This window comes from Buceros rhinoceros, unplaced genomic scaffold (assembly GCF_000710305.1).
Source record: "Buceros rhinoceros silvestris isolate BGI_N320 unplaced genomic scaffold, ASM71030v1 scaffold4616, whole genome shotgun sequence".
Taxonomy (NCBI): Eukaryota; Metazoa; Chordata; class Aves; order Bucerotiformes; family Bucerotidae; genus Buceros; species Buceros rhinoceros.
In genome coordinates, this window is record NW_010415654.1 from 41,150 (window position 1) to 61,232 (window position 20,083).

The 20,083-nt window shown below is 39.0% G+C and overlaps 1 protein-coding gene across 1 annotated transcript in view; it reads left to right on the forward strand.

The window, feature by feature from the left end:
- The first annotated feature begins 267 nt into the window (after nucleotides 1–267).
- RGS17 (regulator of G-protein signaling 17) overlaps nucleotides 268–20,083 on the forward strand; it is a 29,239-nt gene continuing 9,423 nt past the window's right edge. The window contains exon 1 of the mRNA XM_010137480.1: nucleotides 268–406. Within this exon, the coding sequence (XP_010135782.1) occupies nucleotides 288–406 (119 nt within the window). The 5' untranslated portion in view covers nucleotides 268–287. The remainder of the gene's footprint in view (nucleotides 407–20,083) is intronic.

The window sequence follows — 20,083 nt, forward strand, 5'->3', positions numbered from 1 at the left end:
CAGTCCCATTAGTCTGGCCAAAGCAAGAAGAATAGATGTGATTCAACAGCACAGTAGTGTAAGCGTGTCGCTACGATGTGGTCTTCTGGAAACTGCTTTTAACACAATAGAGCTATTACTTGGCCAGCATAGCTGATGGCCAGTGCTTTTGCTGCCATGAGCTGTAAGAATCAGTAGAATCAAAGATTGCTGTAGTAATGTGAATGTGCTTTATGACAGTCTGTAGTAATTCTGTACATCTCTTATGTCTGTGTTCTTATAGCCACTTGGGCACTGAAGTAGCTGAAATGAGAAAGAGGCAGCAGTCACAAAATGAAGGAACATCAGCTGTGTCTCAAGCACCTGGAAACCAAAGGCCCAACAACACATGTTGCTTTTGTTGGTGCTGTTGCTGCAGCTGTTCATGGTATGTCCTGTAGTATATTTGGTTCCATATCCACCACAGGTAATCGATAATGGAAAATGCCAAGCACTGGGAATGCAAGCTTCTGGGAGAGGGTTGCTGCCAAGAGGCATAATTTAACATTTCACTTAAATATTTAATTAAACAATTCCCTGATTTGGTTGGACAACGTGTGAGGGGGAAGAGGAGAGAATAGTAAATTCAAGCTATGTTTACCTTACTTAAACCATAGCTAAATTAGGAAATTTCAGTTGTAAAACTAGTATGTGTGAATGAGATGTGATACTGAACATTTTATAATTTGCATTCAAAACATTTTTTTTTTCCACTTGTAAACTGCTTTTGATGTTGCAGTTCTCTGCATTCAGGAGGGTAAAAGGGAGATGGTCATAAATGCGAATATATGGTGACCTATTTTACTACTTAGTTGTTGAATAATATATATTCTGTAAATGTGAAAACACAAGCCTTAAATTCCACTCTATCTTTTAACTGGTGCAGTGCAATTTTAGTAGAAAAAAAGACTCCAAAATTGTGGCTGCTTGTCTCTTCCTAACAAAGAGTTTACTGGGAAACTCAAAGAAATGAAGCTGTTTTCAGAAATAGCTTTAAATTCTCTGTGTCTTGAGATATATTAGGTCTCTATTTCATATTTCCATGAACAGAGTGTTGAAATATAAAGTAATTGACTGTTTGGAACCTGTACATCTTGCTACATATGCACTTCAGTCTTTTTGGAGTGACTGTTCCTCTGTGTATCTATGTTATTTTCACTTGAATCAGCCTTCTGGCCCCAGTCTAAAATCTGAGACCATTTGCTCCCAATATATTTAAAAACACATACCAGCATGTGTGCACCAGGCACCAAATGGGACAGTTTATTCCAAGATGCCACATCCTGGAGGCAGTACCAGGGTAGACCTGCCTTGGCTGTTACTTCTGCAGACAAAGGATGGGTGGAGCAAGGGTGAGCAAGAGCACAGCTACTTTGCAATGTGTTCAATCCATAGAGCAAAGAGGTAGAAGTGTATTAAATGGGAGGACAAGGGAGGATGTTTTTCCACTGTATATCTCCTTTGTGACAATGGCACAATATAAGATTAGCTATGTTGTTACAGACAATTGTAACAGAGGTTCATTTAGCTCAGTATCCTGTTAGAGGGAGTGACCTGTAGCAGATGCCACAAGGAAAAGATAAAACAAGCAGACGTGCACCACCTCAACCTCCCCACACCAAAACTCCTCACAACTTCTGGCAATTGCAACTTAGGGACTTCCTGGCCCAGAGGTTGTTTCTGTGTGTTTTATAGCCCTTGAAGGAATTTTGTTTCATTAATTTTTCAAACCATTTTCTGAAGCAGCTTCCTGAACTCCTCTAAACTTCTGGCATCCAGTTTCCCAAAGCAATAAATCCTGCAATGAACCTGTGCGTTCTGTGACCTATTACTGCCTTTTATTTGTTTTAACTTACTAGATGTTAATTTCATTTGATGCTTCCTTGTTCTTATGGTTGTGAAGAACAGGGAATAATTGTTCCCAGGATGATCAAGATTTTATAGAGCTCTCTCTTAACCCTCTTCAGCTGTCTTCCACAGTCTTCTTTATTTTAGTCTCTGTGATACAGAAACTGCCCCAGACCATGGTTTATCCTTATCTCTCTTCTACATACCCACCTGTCTTATGTCTCTCTATGTACCTTTTCTATTCTATCTCCTGTCTGAGATGTGTGATAGATGTCTTGCAGTAATCGAGACAAGGGTGCATCATGTTTTGTGTTTGCTCTTGATTTTTTTAATTAATTCCTAGCTTTCTGCTTGCTTTTTAAGAACCCCTGGGACGATATTTTCATAAAATTGTCCACCATGACTACCACAGCTCTTTACTGAATGGAAATAAAGCCCATGATTATGCATGTACAGCTAGGGTTGGTTTTGCCTTGCATACTGAATATGAATGGCCATAAAAGTATCAGTCTGATTTCTAAGACTTAAAATTGATTTTATTTTTCAAGCATGCCATAGCTCAAGAAGTCTTAATTGACAAATGTACTCTATTTCGAAGCTTTCATGAGCTTTGTGACCCTTGGAGTGCCTCCACTCTTTAGGATGCAATACCATTATATATTTGAGCAGCTAATGCATATTAAATCTAAATTAGAACAATTATTGCTTTAAAATGTAGGATGTCCCTTCAGCTGCTTTAGTAATTGTTTTTCCTGTTAATATCCTGTCTTTGGGGTTTTTGGGTGGTTGAGGGTTTTTTGGGTTTGTTTTTTTTTTTGGTAAAGTAGATTAGATTGAGCATGGAGTAATCTTGTCAGTTTAAGCTAGTTTTCAGGATTAAGTCAAAGAAGGGTCAAAGGTGATAGTGTCATCACTTCCGTATTATAAAATCAAAAAGGTAGAACAGATGATTTAATAAGTATTTTCCAGCTCTATCTTTTTGATTTCATAGTGGAAACTCCATCACAGGAGAGATGGGACAAAACTTTGAAAAACCACTATGGTTTGTTTCAGAATCGCAGTTAAAAAGAAGTAATTAGTTCTGGTGCTAAACTTGTTTGATAAATTTGAACCTCAGTTGTGTACCTAAAAAACTACAAAAATAATAAAAAAACAGAACAGACTTTACTAGTCACTCATTATATAAGGGATTCTAGGTAGGTAATTCTCTAGGGTAGTTCTCTGTCATAGGAAAGCCTAATCAATAATTGTAACAGATTCTCTAGACCCAGTGTAATTACATGCTTTCCGTAGTTCCACAGCTTTTTGTATTTGAGTAACATTTACCTGTCTGGAAATGTTGCTGGATTCATTAATGGTGATGACAATGCTTGAACTTTCAATATCAAGATTAGGAGACTTTTATTCTGTTTTCCCACCAACCTGTGTGACTGAGGACAGCTCTTATATCACCAGCCTCTGTGTGGCTCAACTTCCTCACCATTCACAGAAATGGGGAGGGATGGGTGGTAGTTACGTGCAGCTTTTAATAAGAAGCTTTCACTTTCATCTGTTTGAAGAGTTAGTTCAGTAGTTCATATATCCAAACAAATAATGAGAATTCTAAAATCGTGTTTTGTGAATCATGTGATGCTTGTTTTCTTCTGTTCCACCCTGTATTAAAATCGGAACAGGCAGTAAGTCATCTGTTTGCATAACAGCATAGGCAAATATTCACACCTTTGTTTGGGGAAATAGTGCCTTGCCTAATAGACACTTGTTAACAGCAAGAAAAGTTAGATCAAAAAATTATTCAGTACATCTTATTACAAACTTTTTTCCCTCTGATAATTCCTTCTTAAAGGTAACAAATATTTAGAGTACTTCTCCATTGTTGTGGGGTAACCCTGGTAGGCAGCTCAGCCCCACGCAGCCGCTAGCTCCACTCCTGCAGGATGGGGAAGAGAATCAGAAGGGTGAAAGTGACAAAACTCGTGGGTTGAGATAAAGACAGTTTAATAGATAAAGCAAAGCTGTGTGCACAAGTAAAGCAAAATAAGAAATTCATTCACTGCTTCCCATCAGCAGGCAGGTGTTCGGCCATTTCCAGGAAAGCAGGGCTCCATCACATGTAACAGTTTCTTGGGAAGAGGATGCTAGAACCCTGAACCTCCCTCCATCCTCCTTCTTCCTCACCTTTTATTGCTGACAATGATGGCATATGATGTGGACTATCCCTTTGGTCAGTTGTGGTCAGCTGTCCCAACTGTGTCCCTTCCCAGCTTCTTGTGCACCCCCATCCTGCTCACTGACAGCACGAGAAACAGAGTAATCCCTGATGCTGTGCAAGAACTGTTCAGCAGCAGCTAAAACATTGATGTATTATCAGCACTGTTTTGGTCACAAATCCAAAACACGACACCATATGGGCTGCTATGAAGAGATTTAACTCCGTCCCAGCCAGACCTGATACATCTATTGGCACTGATAATTGTCAGGACGGTAAATTGCTCAGTTTACAAGAACAAAACAGGTGATTACCAAAGTTTGCTCAAACTGGAAAGGTGGAGATAAACAGGCTCCTTAAGTTGGCCATTTTATTGTAATAGGTATGGTCAGGATGTTGCACAACTAGCTTAAGCCCTGAAATGATGTCTGAATATCAGTAGTAAAAGAAGCAGTCCTCTTCAGTGGAGAAAATAAAGGGCTTCTGAAGTTCCCAACAGAAAAGACTTGTCCACTTACTGCAGAGGCAGGGGATATATCTTCTGTAGGACCTTCCTCTCTCCACTGACCAGAGAGATATCTTAGGTGCTTACTTAAGGAAAACTGCCTCACTAAAGCATCTAACAGATAAATACCACTCAGGTACCTAATGTGCTGGACTGAATCTCATAAGCTTCCACAAGACACCATTCCTATAGAGGACAGAAGAGAAGACTTCCTTACTAGGTGTAATTTCAATGACTCAGGTAGCCTGAGAGCTGCAAAATTTTTAGGAAGACTCCTGACATGACAGTCTGTCATTTCCTCAATTACACTTTCTCCAGAGAGCTGCACATTTAGTATTTAGTGCTATGGCTTTACTGTTTTGAGCTCAGCTTGGCCAGGCAGGGATAGAAGCCTGCTATTCCACCTCCCCAACCTTATTTAATAAGCTTGCTGAGCAGACATGAAGCCATTCATTCTCTTGCAAACACTTGTAAATCACATTCTGCAGAAAAACTCTCAAGACACTAGCACAGAGAGGTTGGCTATTCTGCCAGATTTATTTTGCTTCCTCTTTTGTCTCCCACCCAGAGTAGAAGTCATATCTTTTTATCCTCTCCTCCTTTCATAAGGTGCTCAGGGAGTTTTAAAGCTGTGTGGCACTCTGATACCTGATAGTGCCTCTCCTTTTACCACACAGAAGGCAACTGACAGCTGCCCTGCAAGGGACTTTAGCAGCATGGGAGTCTGGGGGACATGAAAAGGCTTCCGGAGGATAAGTGAAGATGATCACACAACTTCACTTGGTTCTGTAGCTCAGTTCAAGTGTGTGAGCTAGAAGGCCTTTACCATAAAGAGAACCAGTAAAAGAACTGCTGAAGACATGTGGAAGAGGGAAAGGCTCTCACGTGTCTGGCAGCTCCTAGCTGTGCCCTGTAGCAAAGCTATGCCTGCCCGTGACCCTTCCATGACTAGTTTCCCACACCCAAGAGATGCCAGGGAAGATAGGGTATTTGCCAGCTTGGCAGTAAACAAGAGTTGCTCTTGGCAAGAACCTCTCTCCTCCAGTTCTTATAACTTGCCCATGACTGCTGTGAGTTACGTCTGAAACTTCTTCCTGATGGCCTTGTTACACAAATATTTTTCTTTATTAGAGGGAACATTTTCCTTGCATGGGTTTAGCAGTTGGCTTGGGCCCTCAAGAAGATGCTGCTGTCACTTGTGCCATGAATATGAGATGACAGATACAGTTCTAAGGACAACTTAAAATTATATTAATATTTTTTTCTCTGTGGGGTTCAACGTTTTCCTCCGCCTAACAAACAGGTAGTGTGCATGGTACACTAAATGAAAAAAACAAACCAAAACAATTTTTTTTTGCACTCCCCACCTCTCTTGTACTGTGAGGTGAATAATTTTTTCTTCATTCAGTGTTTTCATATTCAGTGTTAGTTTCCCATCAAAAAATGGTGTCTAAGCTTTGACTCCACACAAGATAGTCAGCAGGGGTCATAGTCATGGCTGCTTCATCTTATTTAATTATGGTAGAAAGTTTGGAGGAGTGGGAAGCAAAGAAAGGATGGAAAAAAAAAACAATTTAATGCAATAAATTATAGCCACATGTTCTGAAATATCCATATTCTGCTTCCCATGCATGTCTGCAGCAGAAGTTTTACAATAGGAGTAAACTAGAGGTGGATTGGTACAAAAAGAGCCATGCAGGCTTCAGGATTTTATTAAACCTTTCAGCAAAAAAAAAAAAATCTTTGATACAAAATCATTTGTTTTGAAAAATATTTTTGGATTTCAATTTTACTTTTTTTAAAAACCTGATTTTTTCATTCTTCTTTTCCTCCGTGAACACATATGACAACACATCTGAAATAGATCTACTCAACTCTCTGCATTTTACCTTTCTAAAACATCACACCTGAATAAAGCAAATATGGAAACATGCATCAGGAGTTATTGTACTCTAGTGAAGAATACAGAAGTGCAGGCTACTGTGCTCTATTTTACTGAAATAGAAGGTGATATGTTTAAAAATATTTCATGGGAAAAGATGTTCCATTCTGAGCCTTTTTGTACTTTGAAACATCACAGGACTTATTTATGTTTTTATCATTTGCTGCTGCAGAGGTCAAGGATGAAAACATTTCCTCTCTTTCCTGAAGAATAGTTTATTCTGAGGGATAGCAGGCTTAGCTGGCACAGGAACTTGTGCTCTATGCATCTATGGGACAGTATTATCTGTATCATCACAGTGCAACGGGCAGCGCTGGTGCCTTCTTAGGAAAGGAGCACCAGTTCTTCTGACAGGTAGAATTTAAAGCTGGATAAAATCCATTATATGACCTGTCAGACATGCTATCAAATGTGGCATTCTAGAAAATCAATTTTAAATCATCTTGGCTTTAAGTCCACATATCCTTAGTGCTGAGGCCATGAGAGAAAGCTTCCCAGAAGACATTCCTGGTGTCACTGGAATGCACCATGGGGTGAGCATGGGGCAAGGATTTAAATACTTAGTCCTCAGAAATGGGCTTCTCAAGGTTCCTTGAGCTACTTAAAATAAGAAATTTAAATTCTCGGGATTTGGAAAAACAAGCAGAAGACACTCTAAAAATAAATAGCTTGTCAAGAATTTTTTCATGCTTTTGTAAATTATGTTAACAGTACTTATTAAATAATATGCACTAAAGCATTTCTTTTCCCTTTAAAGCAAGAGAAAGGGATGATCTCTAAAGTTCAAAAAATCAGAGAAGAGAAGCATGTCTTCCTAATGGGTATGATATTTAATAGGCTCACTCGGCTTTATAATTCCGACAGGGCGAGTGATTTTGCTGGAGTTTGTTTAGGTCCTCAGGGCAGGCTGGGGACAGGTGGCTCTGTGCATGCTTGTTTACACAACTTTCCCAAGGCATCACAGTCTGACTTGCCAACCTCTGGACTCGTGCCCTTCTGCGATGCTGGGACAAGTTGTCAGTGTTAGCCTAATAATTCCTGGAAGCATGGTCTCCCCTTGAGCCAGAACACAAAGACACCTCAGATAGACAGCTTATCCCAGACTCCAGAGGGGGCAAGTAAAGGCAGCTTTTACCACTTCCTGCACCTCCCTGTGAAGCAGAGGTGAAATGCTACTTTCAAAAGAGAGGACCACATTTTTTCTGTATAGATGATGCCACGAGGAGCAAAGGTAAGCTAGAAGAGGTCTCAGGTATACTAACTGCAGTGAACTGCTCCTCCTGCACCTGCGTCTAAAGACTAAATGTGATTGCAGTAAATCAAAATGCTACTGGCAAAACAAAAGAACTATAGCAATAAAATTTACAAAAAAGCAAAATTTAATGTAAAAACAGCTAAAGAAAGCTTAAAGTTAACCAGTTAAATCTCACGAGAGCCTCTCTTGGTCATGTGGAACCTTGTTCTAAATTAATCAAATCTCCCCTTGTAAAAAAGCAGCCCAGAAATCCCTCTTTCCAAGCTCACACACCACCTTTTACCTTCCTCCTTGCTATTTCTCAGCCCCCTGCCACCTACCTCCAAAGCCCTGTGGAAGCACAGAGTCTTGTGCAGCCTTGGAGCAGGAACTGTGAGCCACCAGCTCCTGCAGCAGCAAATGACCACGTTTCCAGAGGTCATTCGCTATGCAGAAGCAGGTTTGGTTCAGGACACTGCTTTGTGGGACTTGCAAAGTAAATCAAAACCAAGCACTTTGCTAGGAGAAAGCTGTAAGCTACACACTGCATTTATTTCGGCAAGTGTCTGCAAAGGGGTGGTCACTGAGGTGCTGCTGGCCTACCATGGAATCATGGCAGAAACACAAGGATACACGAGGCACTACACAGAGGTTCAGCATATATAAATAATTTTTAATTTATTTTCAACCAGAAACTCTAGTTTGAAAAAAACTTTAGCACCGTAAACAGAGTCTAACTCCATGTAAACTGATAAATATTTCTATTTTCAAAGGTATGAGGTAAACTTGTTATTCCCCATAATAAAACAGAAGTCTAATGAGAGGAGTAGAGCAATAGCTTCTTATGCAGATGGTCTGTTAACTTTAATCACAAGTCAGTGGTAGAATCCTCATGAACGTCAAAACCAGCCCTGGGCTCGCAGGGCCAAGCTTTGCTAGTATTATCTTTAATATTTTAAATACTGAAAGTTCATTTCATTTTGAGGAACAGATGGAGGCTCATGTATTTACTGACATTTTTACCCATCTGTGATAACACAAGCAGGTTAGAAAATGGGAAGAACATAAGTATAATACATTAGCAAATCTTTAATAAATGTTTCTGAAGCTTCACAAACCAAATGCATGGAATCCTATGAGTATAATACTAAGATAAGAAGCCCTCATCAGTCTAACTGCAGAAAATAGTCCTATTTCAAAGCAAACAATTATGTAAAGAAAATTGGAATGGAAAAAAAACCCCAGAACTGCAATCCTGCTATAATGAAGAATAAATATATGCTCTGAAGGGATTTTGGATTACACAAGGCTCATTCTGATTCAGCCACGCATAAGATGCTGACAGTAGCTCCTTAGAAGGAGATAGCAGACTAAATCTAGTTAACTTTAGAAAATATCTTGATTCTGCCCTGGCACAGCATACAGAGTGTATTCAAGGACAGCTGCTCTTAAGGAGACTAAAGGGAGAGAAAGCAATGGCAGAATCACTGCCACTGGGGTAAAGCAGCTTGATGTCTCCTCAGAGACTGATTAAGAGATGGATTGCTTCAGAGCATCAGCATCTTGGCTCTCCCTCACCACTCATGCCTGTTTCCCACCTGCCTGTGCCAAAATGCTGTTCATCTTGGTGTCTGTGGAACGGTGCATTCGTCATGTCGTGACAAATTTTCCGTCACAAGCGCACAGCTTGACTCTTGCTGTGGAAAAAACTGAAAACAAAAACCCAAGAGTGATGAGGATGCCTGAATCCAGTTTACACTGTGATTTTGAGCTGTTAGGGCTTTGGAGCCTTTGAAACCTCCCCTGACGGGGTCTGGGCTGGCTTTTTTGTTTCCTTATTGCAAATTTTATAATTATGTGTTTACACAAAGATGTATTAACTCAGGACTCTGTGGAAAACCTCAGAAATGGAGGAGTGTGTGAAAGGTCACAATAGGTCAAAATTTGAGATCAAAGTATAAGCTGATGTAAGGCATGCTGATAGATGGTGTCATTTTAAAGGCACCAAGGTGGCCTTGCAAATCTTCTGAATATTATTCATCATGGAGTATAATAAAAACTTAAATATTTAACATGCAAAAAAACCAATTTAAAAAATCATATCAAAATTACACACACTGGCTGTGTCTGTAGTAGTAAAACAAGCAGGGCCAGCACCTAATGCGGGCTCAAGCAATCAGCCATACAGTAAAATTGCTAGCAAGTGTTAACTCCCTGGCAGGGTTTGGCCAGTGCCAAAGTGCAGAGTCTCAGGCAATGACCTGTCGCAGGTGCAGAAACCCTGTTTTGGCTATGGGCTTTTTGGACTGGAGCTATGTGGTGTTAGTCAGCCTCACGCCAGAGAACTCTCCCAGTCCATTTTATCTGCAAAAATAACTGCAGTCTGTAGTTCCAAGACAAAAGAAAAAGAAAATAAGCTACTTAAATATGTTAGCAGCAAAATTTTACAAAGGTTTATTTTTTAACCATGTATCATTCCAAATAGGTTTAAAATGTCAGTTAAAACAGGAATAAACGTCTAGCACTTTTAAGAGAAAAAAACGAGAGAATGTATCATGGAAATGAGTCTGCACCCCTAGTAGAATACGCTTACGAGATGGAGATCCTCTCACTAGAAAAGTGGGTCAGACATTCATTATGTTAGACAGAAAGACAAAGGAAATGTGAATCTTGTCTAGTCACCCTTATTAATTCCATAGGACATATATTTGTCTAGATGGCAACTGTTTCTTCTGAAGTAGATGATTGAGGGTCTGATACCAGCAGATGCTGAGCACCCATTATGGAGCAATGGGTATCTTCAGTTCCTGTTGACATCCATGTTGAAAGCGCTTCCCAGCTCAGGGCCTTGTCTAACACAAAATCTGGAAACCAGCAGTCAACATCCATCAAAACAGATGCCTATAATATACATAGACTGGCACGGCAGTTCTCAGTCCTGTTTGTTAGTTGGACAGATGTTAAGTGGAAGATCCCCCATCTTATTTGACTGTAATGCAAATAAACATAAATGAGTTTGGTCCAGGCTAATTTCATAAAATACAGTGTTCACAAACATCAGGGCAGGAATTATACTTTACAAATACATAAAGGCCTCTTTAACCGAAGAACTTTACAACACCTTATGAAAAGAAAAATTGGGAATTTAGTATGAATGTTCCCATGAATCTCTTCCCCTTTGGAAACTGCAAGTAAATCATGGAATCAAAGGAGTGACCCTAATCAGGCTCAATTCTTTACTGTTGCTGCTATTTTTATCTGTGCAAACAAAACCAAAAAAAAGCCACTACAGAAACTGAGGGTAGGCCCATTTATCAGAATTAATTGAGACCATTAGACTTGCTCGCTAGTGGGTTGGAGGGCTTTTATCTGTCCAGTTACCCTTTCAAAGAATACATTTTCTATTTCTTTGAACACTAGACAACTGCCACTTTTCATTGTCTCACATATATGAAGGAATTGCTTGTGAAATAGTCGTAGCCAGGAGTGAGGACACTGCAGATTGTCTAGTAATTAGATGTATTCATTGTACAAGATAGAATATGAATGGAAATATTATTCTGAAGGAAGGAATGAAGCTGACAGCAGACTAGTGAACTGTTGGGTGACCTGACAAGAGAAATACACCCTGGAATTGAATCTTGCCTAAAGCAGAAACGAGCTCTCCAGTAATGAAAAAGAGCTAGAGTATCTCCACTAGGAGTTGGCAAGCAAACTTTGGCAAGCCCATGGATTTCATACCTATACAGAAGATACATTCCACATCTGAGAACAAAAATCTCAAAAATTTATCCAAGCAAGGATTAAAAGTTTCCAAAAACTGTAATAGCTTCTTGTTGGTGTATCTTTCTAGCAGAAATTAGAACTGTGGAAAATATGCTACTCTCTCTGGGAAACTTAGCAGCCGAAACCCAGCTGCAATGCTATTGTGTGGGAAATCATCTCTAACTGGTCTTGTTTTATTAACTCTAACCAAAACAGTAGCTGTGTGTGGACTAACCACTTCTATCCAACCACAGTGCCTTAAGAGATGCATGCTGTCTGTGTGACAGAGATGCTATCCAATCACCATGTAGCTAGTCGGGTGGACAAGAGTCTATAAATTGAGATGTATTGTAAACAATAAACGAGCACGATTTCTAACCATATTGGTATACGATCTGTGACTCGGGCTCCGTCCGCAGAAGGGTCCCTGCTACAGCTTCTGGTGTGGCTATCATTATGTAGAAGTAATATAATCTCTTTAAAGTAGAATCCAGCAGAAAGCATATTTTCTTACAGATTTTCAGAAGAACAAAATATAGCTGAGAAAAAGGAGAGTTTAGAAAAGTCAGATTGCTTCAAATCACTCTCTCTTGCACAGTTTCAAGTTTTGTTCAGCACCAGTCTAAGTTTGAGGGAGATACTGTCCTTTTTTTCAGAAGTTCAAGTGCAGTGCACACTGGTAGTTTCCATCTGGCTCTGGATGCCTGCTGAGATGCAATACCTATAGCTAGGTAGTTTAGATCAGTCACACAAGAACAGATGAGGAAAGTAAGTTCAGCAAGGCTGTTCATTAAAAGGACCTGTCTCCTTTCACATACCTTTTAGACTGCATTGAACTTGACAACATTTTGGTCCTTCACCCTGAAGTCATCCTCAAGTGTAAATATCATTACATTTGTTAAAGTAGCCCCCCGAAACATTCTTCAATCACAGTCCTTCTTTAAATATGACTGTGGTAAATGTGTTGTTTGTGGCACTGGTGGCTACCCTTATTGTGTCCAGTTCTGGGCCCCTCAGTACAAGAGACCTGGACGTAATGGAGTTTAACAAAGGACCACAAGGGCAGTGAAGGGAGTGGAGCATCTCCCCTATGAGGAAAGTCTGAGAGAGCTGGGCCTGTTCAGCCTGGAGATGAAAAGGGTTAGGGGAACCTTATTAATGTGTATAAGTACCTGAAGGGAGGGTGCAAAGAAGATGGGGAGCCAAGTGCTTTTCAGTGGTGCCCAGTGAGAGCACCAGAGGCAGTGGGCACAAACAGAAACACTGGAGGTTCCCCCTGAACATCAGGAAACACTTTTTCACTGTGACGGTGACTGAGCTCTGGGATAAGTTGCCCAGAGAAGTTTTGGGAGTCTCCATCCTTGGAGATATTAAAAACCCACCTGGACGTGATCTTGGGCAACTGCTCTAGGTGGCTCTGCTTGAGCAGGGGGGTTGGACAAGATAACCTCTAGAGCTCTATCCATTCGAACATTTTCTAAAAGAAGAAAGAAGTAGTATAAAATTCACATCAAAGATCACATTGTAAACAGCAATCGATGACAGAAGATGTAATGACACATAGTTATTTGATTCTACAAGGCTTTGCTTTCAGATTCTTCATGGGGTCCAAGAGGAAAATGCAGAGTTTGGATAAATTTGAAAGGTTGTCTGCCAAGTGTATACTGAATTCAACTTTTATGGAGAATACAGCAGTGGAATATAATTAACGGCTTTAGAAAGAGACTGTTAGTCCAACTGTCACTTTTGAACAGAAAAGGTTACCAGATTTTAGATCTATTAAATTTTAAATTGTTAAATATACAGGAAAAGGAGTAGAGTGGAACACTGCATATCTGCTAAAATCTTTTTAGGTACTTGCATTACTGAGCGCATCCCTCTATGACTTAGTTTAGCTTAGCACTCATATTTCAGTAAGGATGATCTACCTTCACTGTGGCATGTGGGATGCAATTTAATAACCTTATATAATGATCTTACATAAACTCAAAAATCTTCCAAGGCCAGGACTTCCCATTAACAAGGATATGATTATACTCTTAAGCACTAGATGACTTGGGTTCTATTCTGCTGTTACTCAAGCTGAGGAGTAGCACAACATAAGTAAGACTACAAGGACAGAGCTAAATGTCTTAACTGACTAGACCTTGATAGCTTCAGTTGCTCCATATACCTTAAACCTTTATTTCCACCAATCTCCTTTTCCTTTTATGGTTTACACTTGAATCTGTAATGACTTTGACCAATTATGCTGAATCAGCACGTTATTAAGAAAGCACTGCAATTGAAAACCAGTACGAAATTCAGCCTGCTCTCTCCCACCTTCAAAGTATGGCAGGAACACACAACCTCAGATGAACTGAGAAGATTCTTATTTTTCACGGAGAAGTTTAGAGCTCAGAACAATGATGAGCTGGCCTTATCATAAGCCTTTGAACAAAAGAATTCACAGGGTTTTTAAGTGTATTTCCTTCTAAACTCTCAAATATCTCACAGGGCTAAAAGCTATTCCTTCTTACAGAAAAGTCTAAATAGCACTGCAGGAGAAGCACTATGGAACAAAGACAGGAGAACTGTCAGCAGCTCCTTCAGTCACCCCTGGATTGCTGCTAGAGCATAGGTGTCAGAAATACAGCAGCGGACAGGCGAAGATACCTGTGTGTAGACACAGGGGGGGGTTGACCTCATCTCTTTATTCTTGTGTCCACACACTCCACAGCCATAGTGTCAGTGCCACTCTCCTCGATGTCTTAAGACTGGTTTAGAAAAGTGAGGATAATTCAAAACAACCCAAAAAACAAAAGCAGGGTTTGTTGTGCTTTAGGATTTTGATGCTCTAAGGCACTGCTCTCCAAACTTCTCTCCACAATTCTTAGTATAAATGTGATTCTGAGTGAAAGGTGGGGCTGCTAATTGTTTTCAGGACGGAGAGGTGGTTCTAATAAACTGAGATGAGGTTCTAATAAACTGAGATGAGGTTCTAACAAACTCCACGTATCATGAAGTTAAGAGTCATGTATTTCCTGATGAACTCTTTCTGTATTAGAAAATGTCTTTTCTTGTAATCAGAATACTTACTGGGAGAAAACATCTACTACGAAAGCTTTTTAAAGTTAAGCACAATATTTCATTTAAATCTATTATTTGATTGCATTAACTAGAATTACATACAAAAGACTAGTTAGAATAACAGTTATTAACCATGAATGAAACCAAAACAACTGATTATTTCATTTTAAAATTGTCATGATAATTATTTTTAAAACCATCAAAACAAATTATGGAATTTCATTAGTCTTAAACTTTTCCACAAGCACTATTTTGTGGGAAATCCAATTCAGAAGTAAATTATCTTTATCTCTCAAATCTTTGTGGAACACAAACTCAGTTCCAGTCAGCTGCATTCTCCATAGAATCCCAGTGGAACAGCGCATGAAACAGCTTGTGCACCCATCCTGGGTAGCAAAAATCAAACCAGAAAAGTTCAACCTTGAGCTCCCCCTTGGCCCATAGGATTTACAGTATGCAGAAAGGTGGGTATGGGAGCCAGAAGTCTGCCTGCATTTACTATTAGTGGATCCAGAGCAGACACTAAGCATTCCAGTTGAAAGCACATTCATGGCACACACAAGCGCCCAACCGTCTGTTTCTCAGCTGTATGCTCTTCAAACAAAGAGAGGGAAAAGAGGGAAAAAATCTGAAGTACACCACACTACAGCATAGCAAACCGAATGGAGGGCAAAAATACCACCAATGAAAACTGGAAAGGAAGAAAATCAGTGTTTTCTAGCTATTGGAAGAGACAAAGCATATGTTTTCATCATTTGTTTCATTTTATTTTACTTTTTGTGACCTATGAGGAAAAAGAAGCACCAGTTATCACTGCAGCTTTTATGGTCACAGGTCAAAATGATGAGACCACAGAGGAAGCTGAACAAAGAGCTGGGAGGTTTCTGACTCCACATTCCTTCCCCCATCCGAAGGTTTGAAATATTGGAGGATTTTTGGCTGTAATACGAAATCTCCAGGATGCTAACCTTGCAAATACTAGCATTATTCAGAAAATAAAAAATAAAGGAAAAAAAAATTGTTTGGGTTTTTTTCTTACATGAGGTAAGGCTGGCAGAATCAGACCTCAAGTTTGGAAATTATCCTTGCAAACACTTTTTTTTTTTTAATCTAAACCACTTGAGCCCCAAGTTGGAGTCTTTGTTTGTTTGTTTTTCTCTTTTAAAAACAATTTGGATTATACATATCTCTTGCACCATCTTTTCACCTGAGGCAAATGTAACTCTGGCACTCAGAAAACTTAGCTCCCCAGGTACCTGGACTTTTTGAAAGGAGTTTATAGTTTCAGTGGGAATTGCCAAGGAGGCTGATTATAGCCTTATGGTAATTGTTGGCTTTTCCCCAACAGACTGCTTTCCTGTGTCAGTCTACTAAACACAATCTCCATCATTTAGTTTTAAGCACAAGAAAACTGTTTTGCCTTTTTTTTTTTCTCCAAGCAGAATGTAGCTATTTTTCACTAAAACTCTAACTTGTTTTAGTATAAAATTTTATATTCTACATTTCTTTACTGAATTCAGTGAAGATCTGTAAACCTTATCTTATTAAAGAACTAGCATGGACACTAATTAAAAAAAAAATCCTTCATTTTTTTTTAATTATTTCTTCTTTAGAACAAAAATTATCATGTTCTGCTGGCTGAGTTAAGACCAGGTTCTGACCAATATAAGTAAATAACTCTGGAGGCTCTTGACCACCGTTTCCCTCCAAAGGGAACGCAGGCATATGGAAATACTGAGTTTGCAATTTTTACTGCTTCATGTCTTTCCGTGGATGAACTGCACGTCACTTATGCTGGCCTTGCAGATGTTCAGGGGTCCACGCAAGCCTCCACTCTAATTTGGCTGAAGTTTGCTCTGCACTTCTGTGCTTTGCATATATGGCTATTATCACAACAGTCTCTGTGCTTTAGTCTGTCTTGCTATTCTTACAAGGAGATAAATTCTTAGAGATCAGAGATAAGAGACCACAACAGGTGGCTTTGATGGCTGTGGCATCCCCTTTCTCTCTAATACAGCTAGAGGCCAGAAGGATATAATGCAAATTTATCTGAGCCTATGAAAATACCTAATGCAAAGCATCTCTTCTTCGTAAAAATCATGACTCCATCTCCAGTAGAAAAATGTAATTATATAGTCCAGCATACTTATGCTGGATATTATTGTAACAAAAGGTGAATTCTTTTCCTAACTTTGATAGAAGCAGGTTTTTTACCTTTTACTTAGCTTAAAAGAAATGTTATCCTTGGATAATACTGTTAATGTAACACTTCATTCTCATGGATGCCTATTTTCGTGCCATTGAAAGGGTGATAGAAGATAGACTAGACTCTAAGTCATTTTAAGATTAACATAGCTGTATTGTTCTTTATGAATAGATTGAATCTTCTTTATGAATGTTCTTTATGAATGAATCCATCCTTTATGAATGGATTGTGATAATATTACAGTTATTATTGCTTTGTACATTATAGCAAAATCACCATGCTCCTTTGTTCATAAACAAACACAGCCCTGACTAGTTTTCACTGCTGGCAGGCTTAAATATTCCAGATGTCGAAAAAAACCCCAGGTGTCAGAAAATAATTTTATCTTTGGTTTCATAAAAGAAGTTAAAGAGTGCCGGTATAGTCATCTGTTGCATTATCACTCAGCATACAGGGACCACATTCATCTCTGACTTCTACCAGAGCCTGCCTCAGCATGTAGGAGTGAACTTGTGAACAGAGCTGTGCAAACAATTGGTTTTTCAATGGCTGATTGTTGAACCACAGTATTAAAGACAATACTGGTCACACTCAACCACAATAAAAAATGAAAAAGATAATGGCATGCACTTTTTCTGCATCCAAAATAAAACTAGGGGAAATATGATTCTGTTTGTACAGCATGTTTTAAGCCAGACACTTATAATAAAACTAAAGGAATCAAAGAGCTTGGAGACAAGCAGGGACACAACGACTTTTTATTGAAAAGTGGAGTTATTTACCCATCTGATAAAAGATCTAGGGTTGGTGCACATCTTTTTCTCAGAGTTCTCAAAACCACCTTCCCTTCACTTCAGGAAAATGCACTAATCATATGTCCTTGTTTTTAGGCTCTCCCCTCAATGATGTATAAAATACTGTACTTTATATAAAATGCTTGAAAGTATTCATTACACAATGATTTGACATTAAGTTACAAGTCTCCTTTTTCTGTCTTTTGTAATGAGTATTCCATTATTTTCACCAAAGTGGAATAGCTTCAACAAAACAGCTTGAATGACATCTACCCCACCACAGGTAGATTATTCAAATCCTGAATGAGTGCACTAACCTGCTTGTTTAAAGGAGGGGTTTTCCTCCTCCAAACGACCCTGGAAAAAAATATTTCCTATCTGAATCTATTCAGTAAAATTAACCTGTAGTTGTCAACATTTTAGGCAAACAGTCATTTAAAATCATCTACCAGTGGAATTTTAAAATCACAATTAAATCTTGATCCCTTGTGTTTTTTTGGGGGGGAGAGAGTTGTTTTTTAAGAAAGGCTCCACTTAATCTACATCTACTAAATCTCCATTATCTAAGTTACAGCAGTCCTGTCTGTACCTCTCTTCTACTGAAAGCTGGACTCAAGCATCAAAAAAATAATTCTTGGCTTTTGGAGTATTTTGTCTCTTGATCTAATAATAACAAAAATTCCTAGGAGTAGGACTGTCTGAAGAGCAGTGCAGTGAGATGTACTCCTTCAAAAAGTAGAGCAGCAAAAGAAACATGTCAGAACACCTGTTATCCAGAGGATCTTAACTGGATATTGATTTTCTTCTGAAAACCAAATTCTGCCTTTAAATTATGTATGTGCAACTGATTTCATGTGGCCCTTGGGCTGAAATAAGGAAGGGTTTTGTGTTACAGGTGTGGCCAGAGGGTTCATGGCCCTACTGTGTGACATACACAGGTTCTGCCTAAAATGTAATGGTTGCTGTTCAGGGCCTAGCGTCTATAAACTTCATCGAAGAAATAGGAATTGAGCACACATCTCCTGAATGGCAAGCCAATAGCCTAGCAGCTAGTTCACGCTGTCCCAGTTTGATTTCTACTCCTTATCTTCATGGAAGCACAAAAAACATCAGCAAGGCAAGAGGCTTTAATTGTCACATTGTCTTCAATGCCAGACGTAATTGCAAAATACTGCACATGATGCACATAACTGAGAAAATACCTTAGCGAATAGTAACTGGTATTAGCAATGCATGGGCAGAATACTAATCTTAGCACGCGTCTCTACAACATAGTTTCCTTGCCATAGCGATAACAGTAATTTCATTGATTCACCAGATTTAGGCTAATGGTACACAAGTATCTGACCCTTGGGAAGAAATTAAAGACTGTTTACTGGATGTACAGAGAATGAAAGATCAGGTCTAAGCTCTGAATTATTTTCAGTTTCTTATTGGCAATAGAAGGTAAGTGTGGCAGTAGGGATGCTAAGGAACTGTAGAAAAAGGCTAAAACCACCATCTGGAAACACCTGAGGGAAAGTCTGTGAGATTTTTATTCTTAAATTAATTCAACTCTCTTGATGATTTTATCCAATTAGCTTGGCTTTTTACCTTACCATTCACCAGTGGCCTGCAATATCAATTTAGCTAAGTAATTATTCAACCAAACAATTATTTAATTGCTGAACATGAATATTAACAGCCAAATAATAGTAGCAAAATAAATAAAGATTGGTTTTCTGAATCTCAGTCATTCCTCCAAAAACACATCAGCTAGGAACCTGGACGAGTTTAAGCTTGTATGTGGTAATTTGTTCAATTTGTATACTTCTTGAAGTAGTCCCTCGTTATTAACACTTTTACTTATGAAGTCTGTGAAGTTGCAAAATAGAAATGCACTCATTCCAAACAGAAATTACTCATAATAATACTACTGCAGTAGTTAGAGAAACTATCAGTTTTGTAGAAGTCAGGAACTCAAGATTTATTTGAAAGGTACATCTTGCTCAGGCCACAGGGGTTTACAGAAGTAATTTTTACCATACTCTTCAGAGCAACAAAATCAGCATAAAATTGGGCAGAACAAACCTTCCACAGGAACAGAACCAGTGCTTATGCTTTCCACTTAAACTCTGCCTCTAAAACCTCAAACTTTCTCTTTTTAAGGCATTAGTAGTTTTCTTGTGCTTTTATAATGGGTAATTTACATCTCTAAATTTTAAAGATATCTGCTGGATGTACTCCAACTAATAAATAATAATGGCATCATATATGTTAATATACATCAGATGTCTCGCTAGATCATGCCCCTTTCACTTAACTACATTTTGGTAAGGCATATCAGCAATTTCCTCTTCTTAAGGCTTTGATGAAGGAAGTTCAATTTATCTTTATCCTGCTACTTTAACTATGTTTAGTTTTACACTATACAGCATTATTCTTCTGGCATAATCGCTAGCTTCCATGATGGAATAATATATCAAGGACATCAGCTCCAGGTATGCAGGGCGCCTT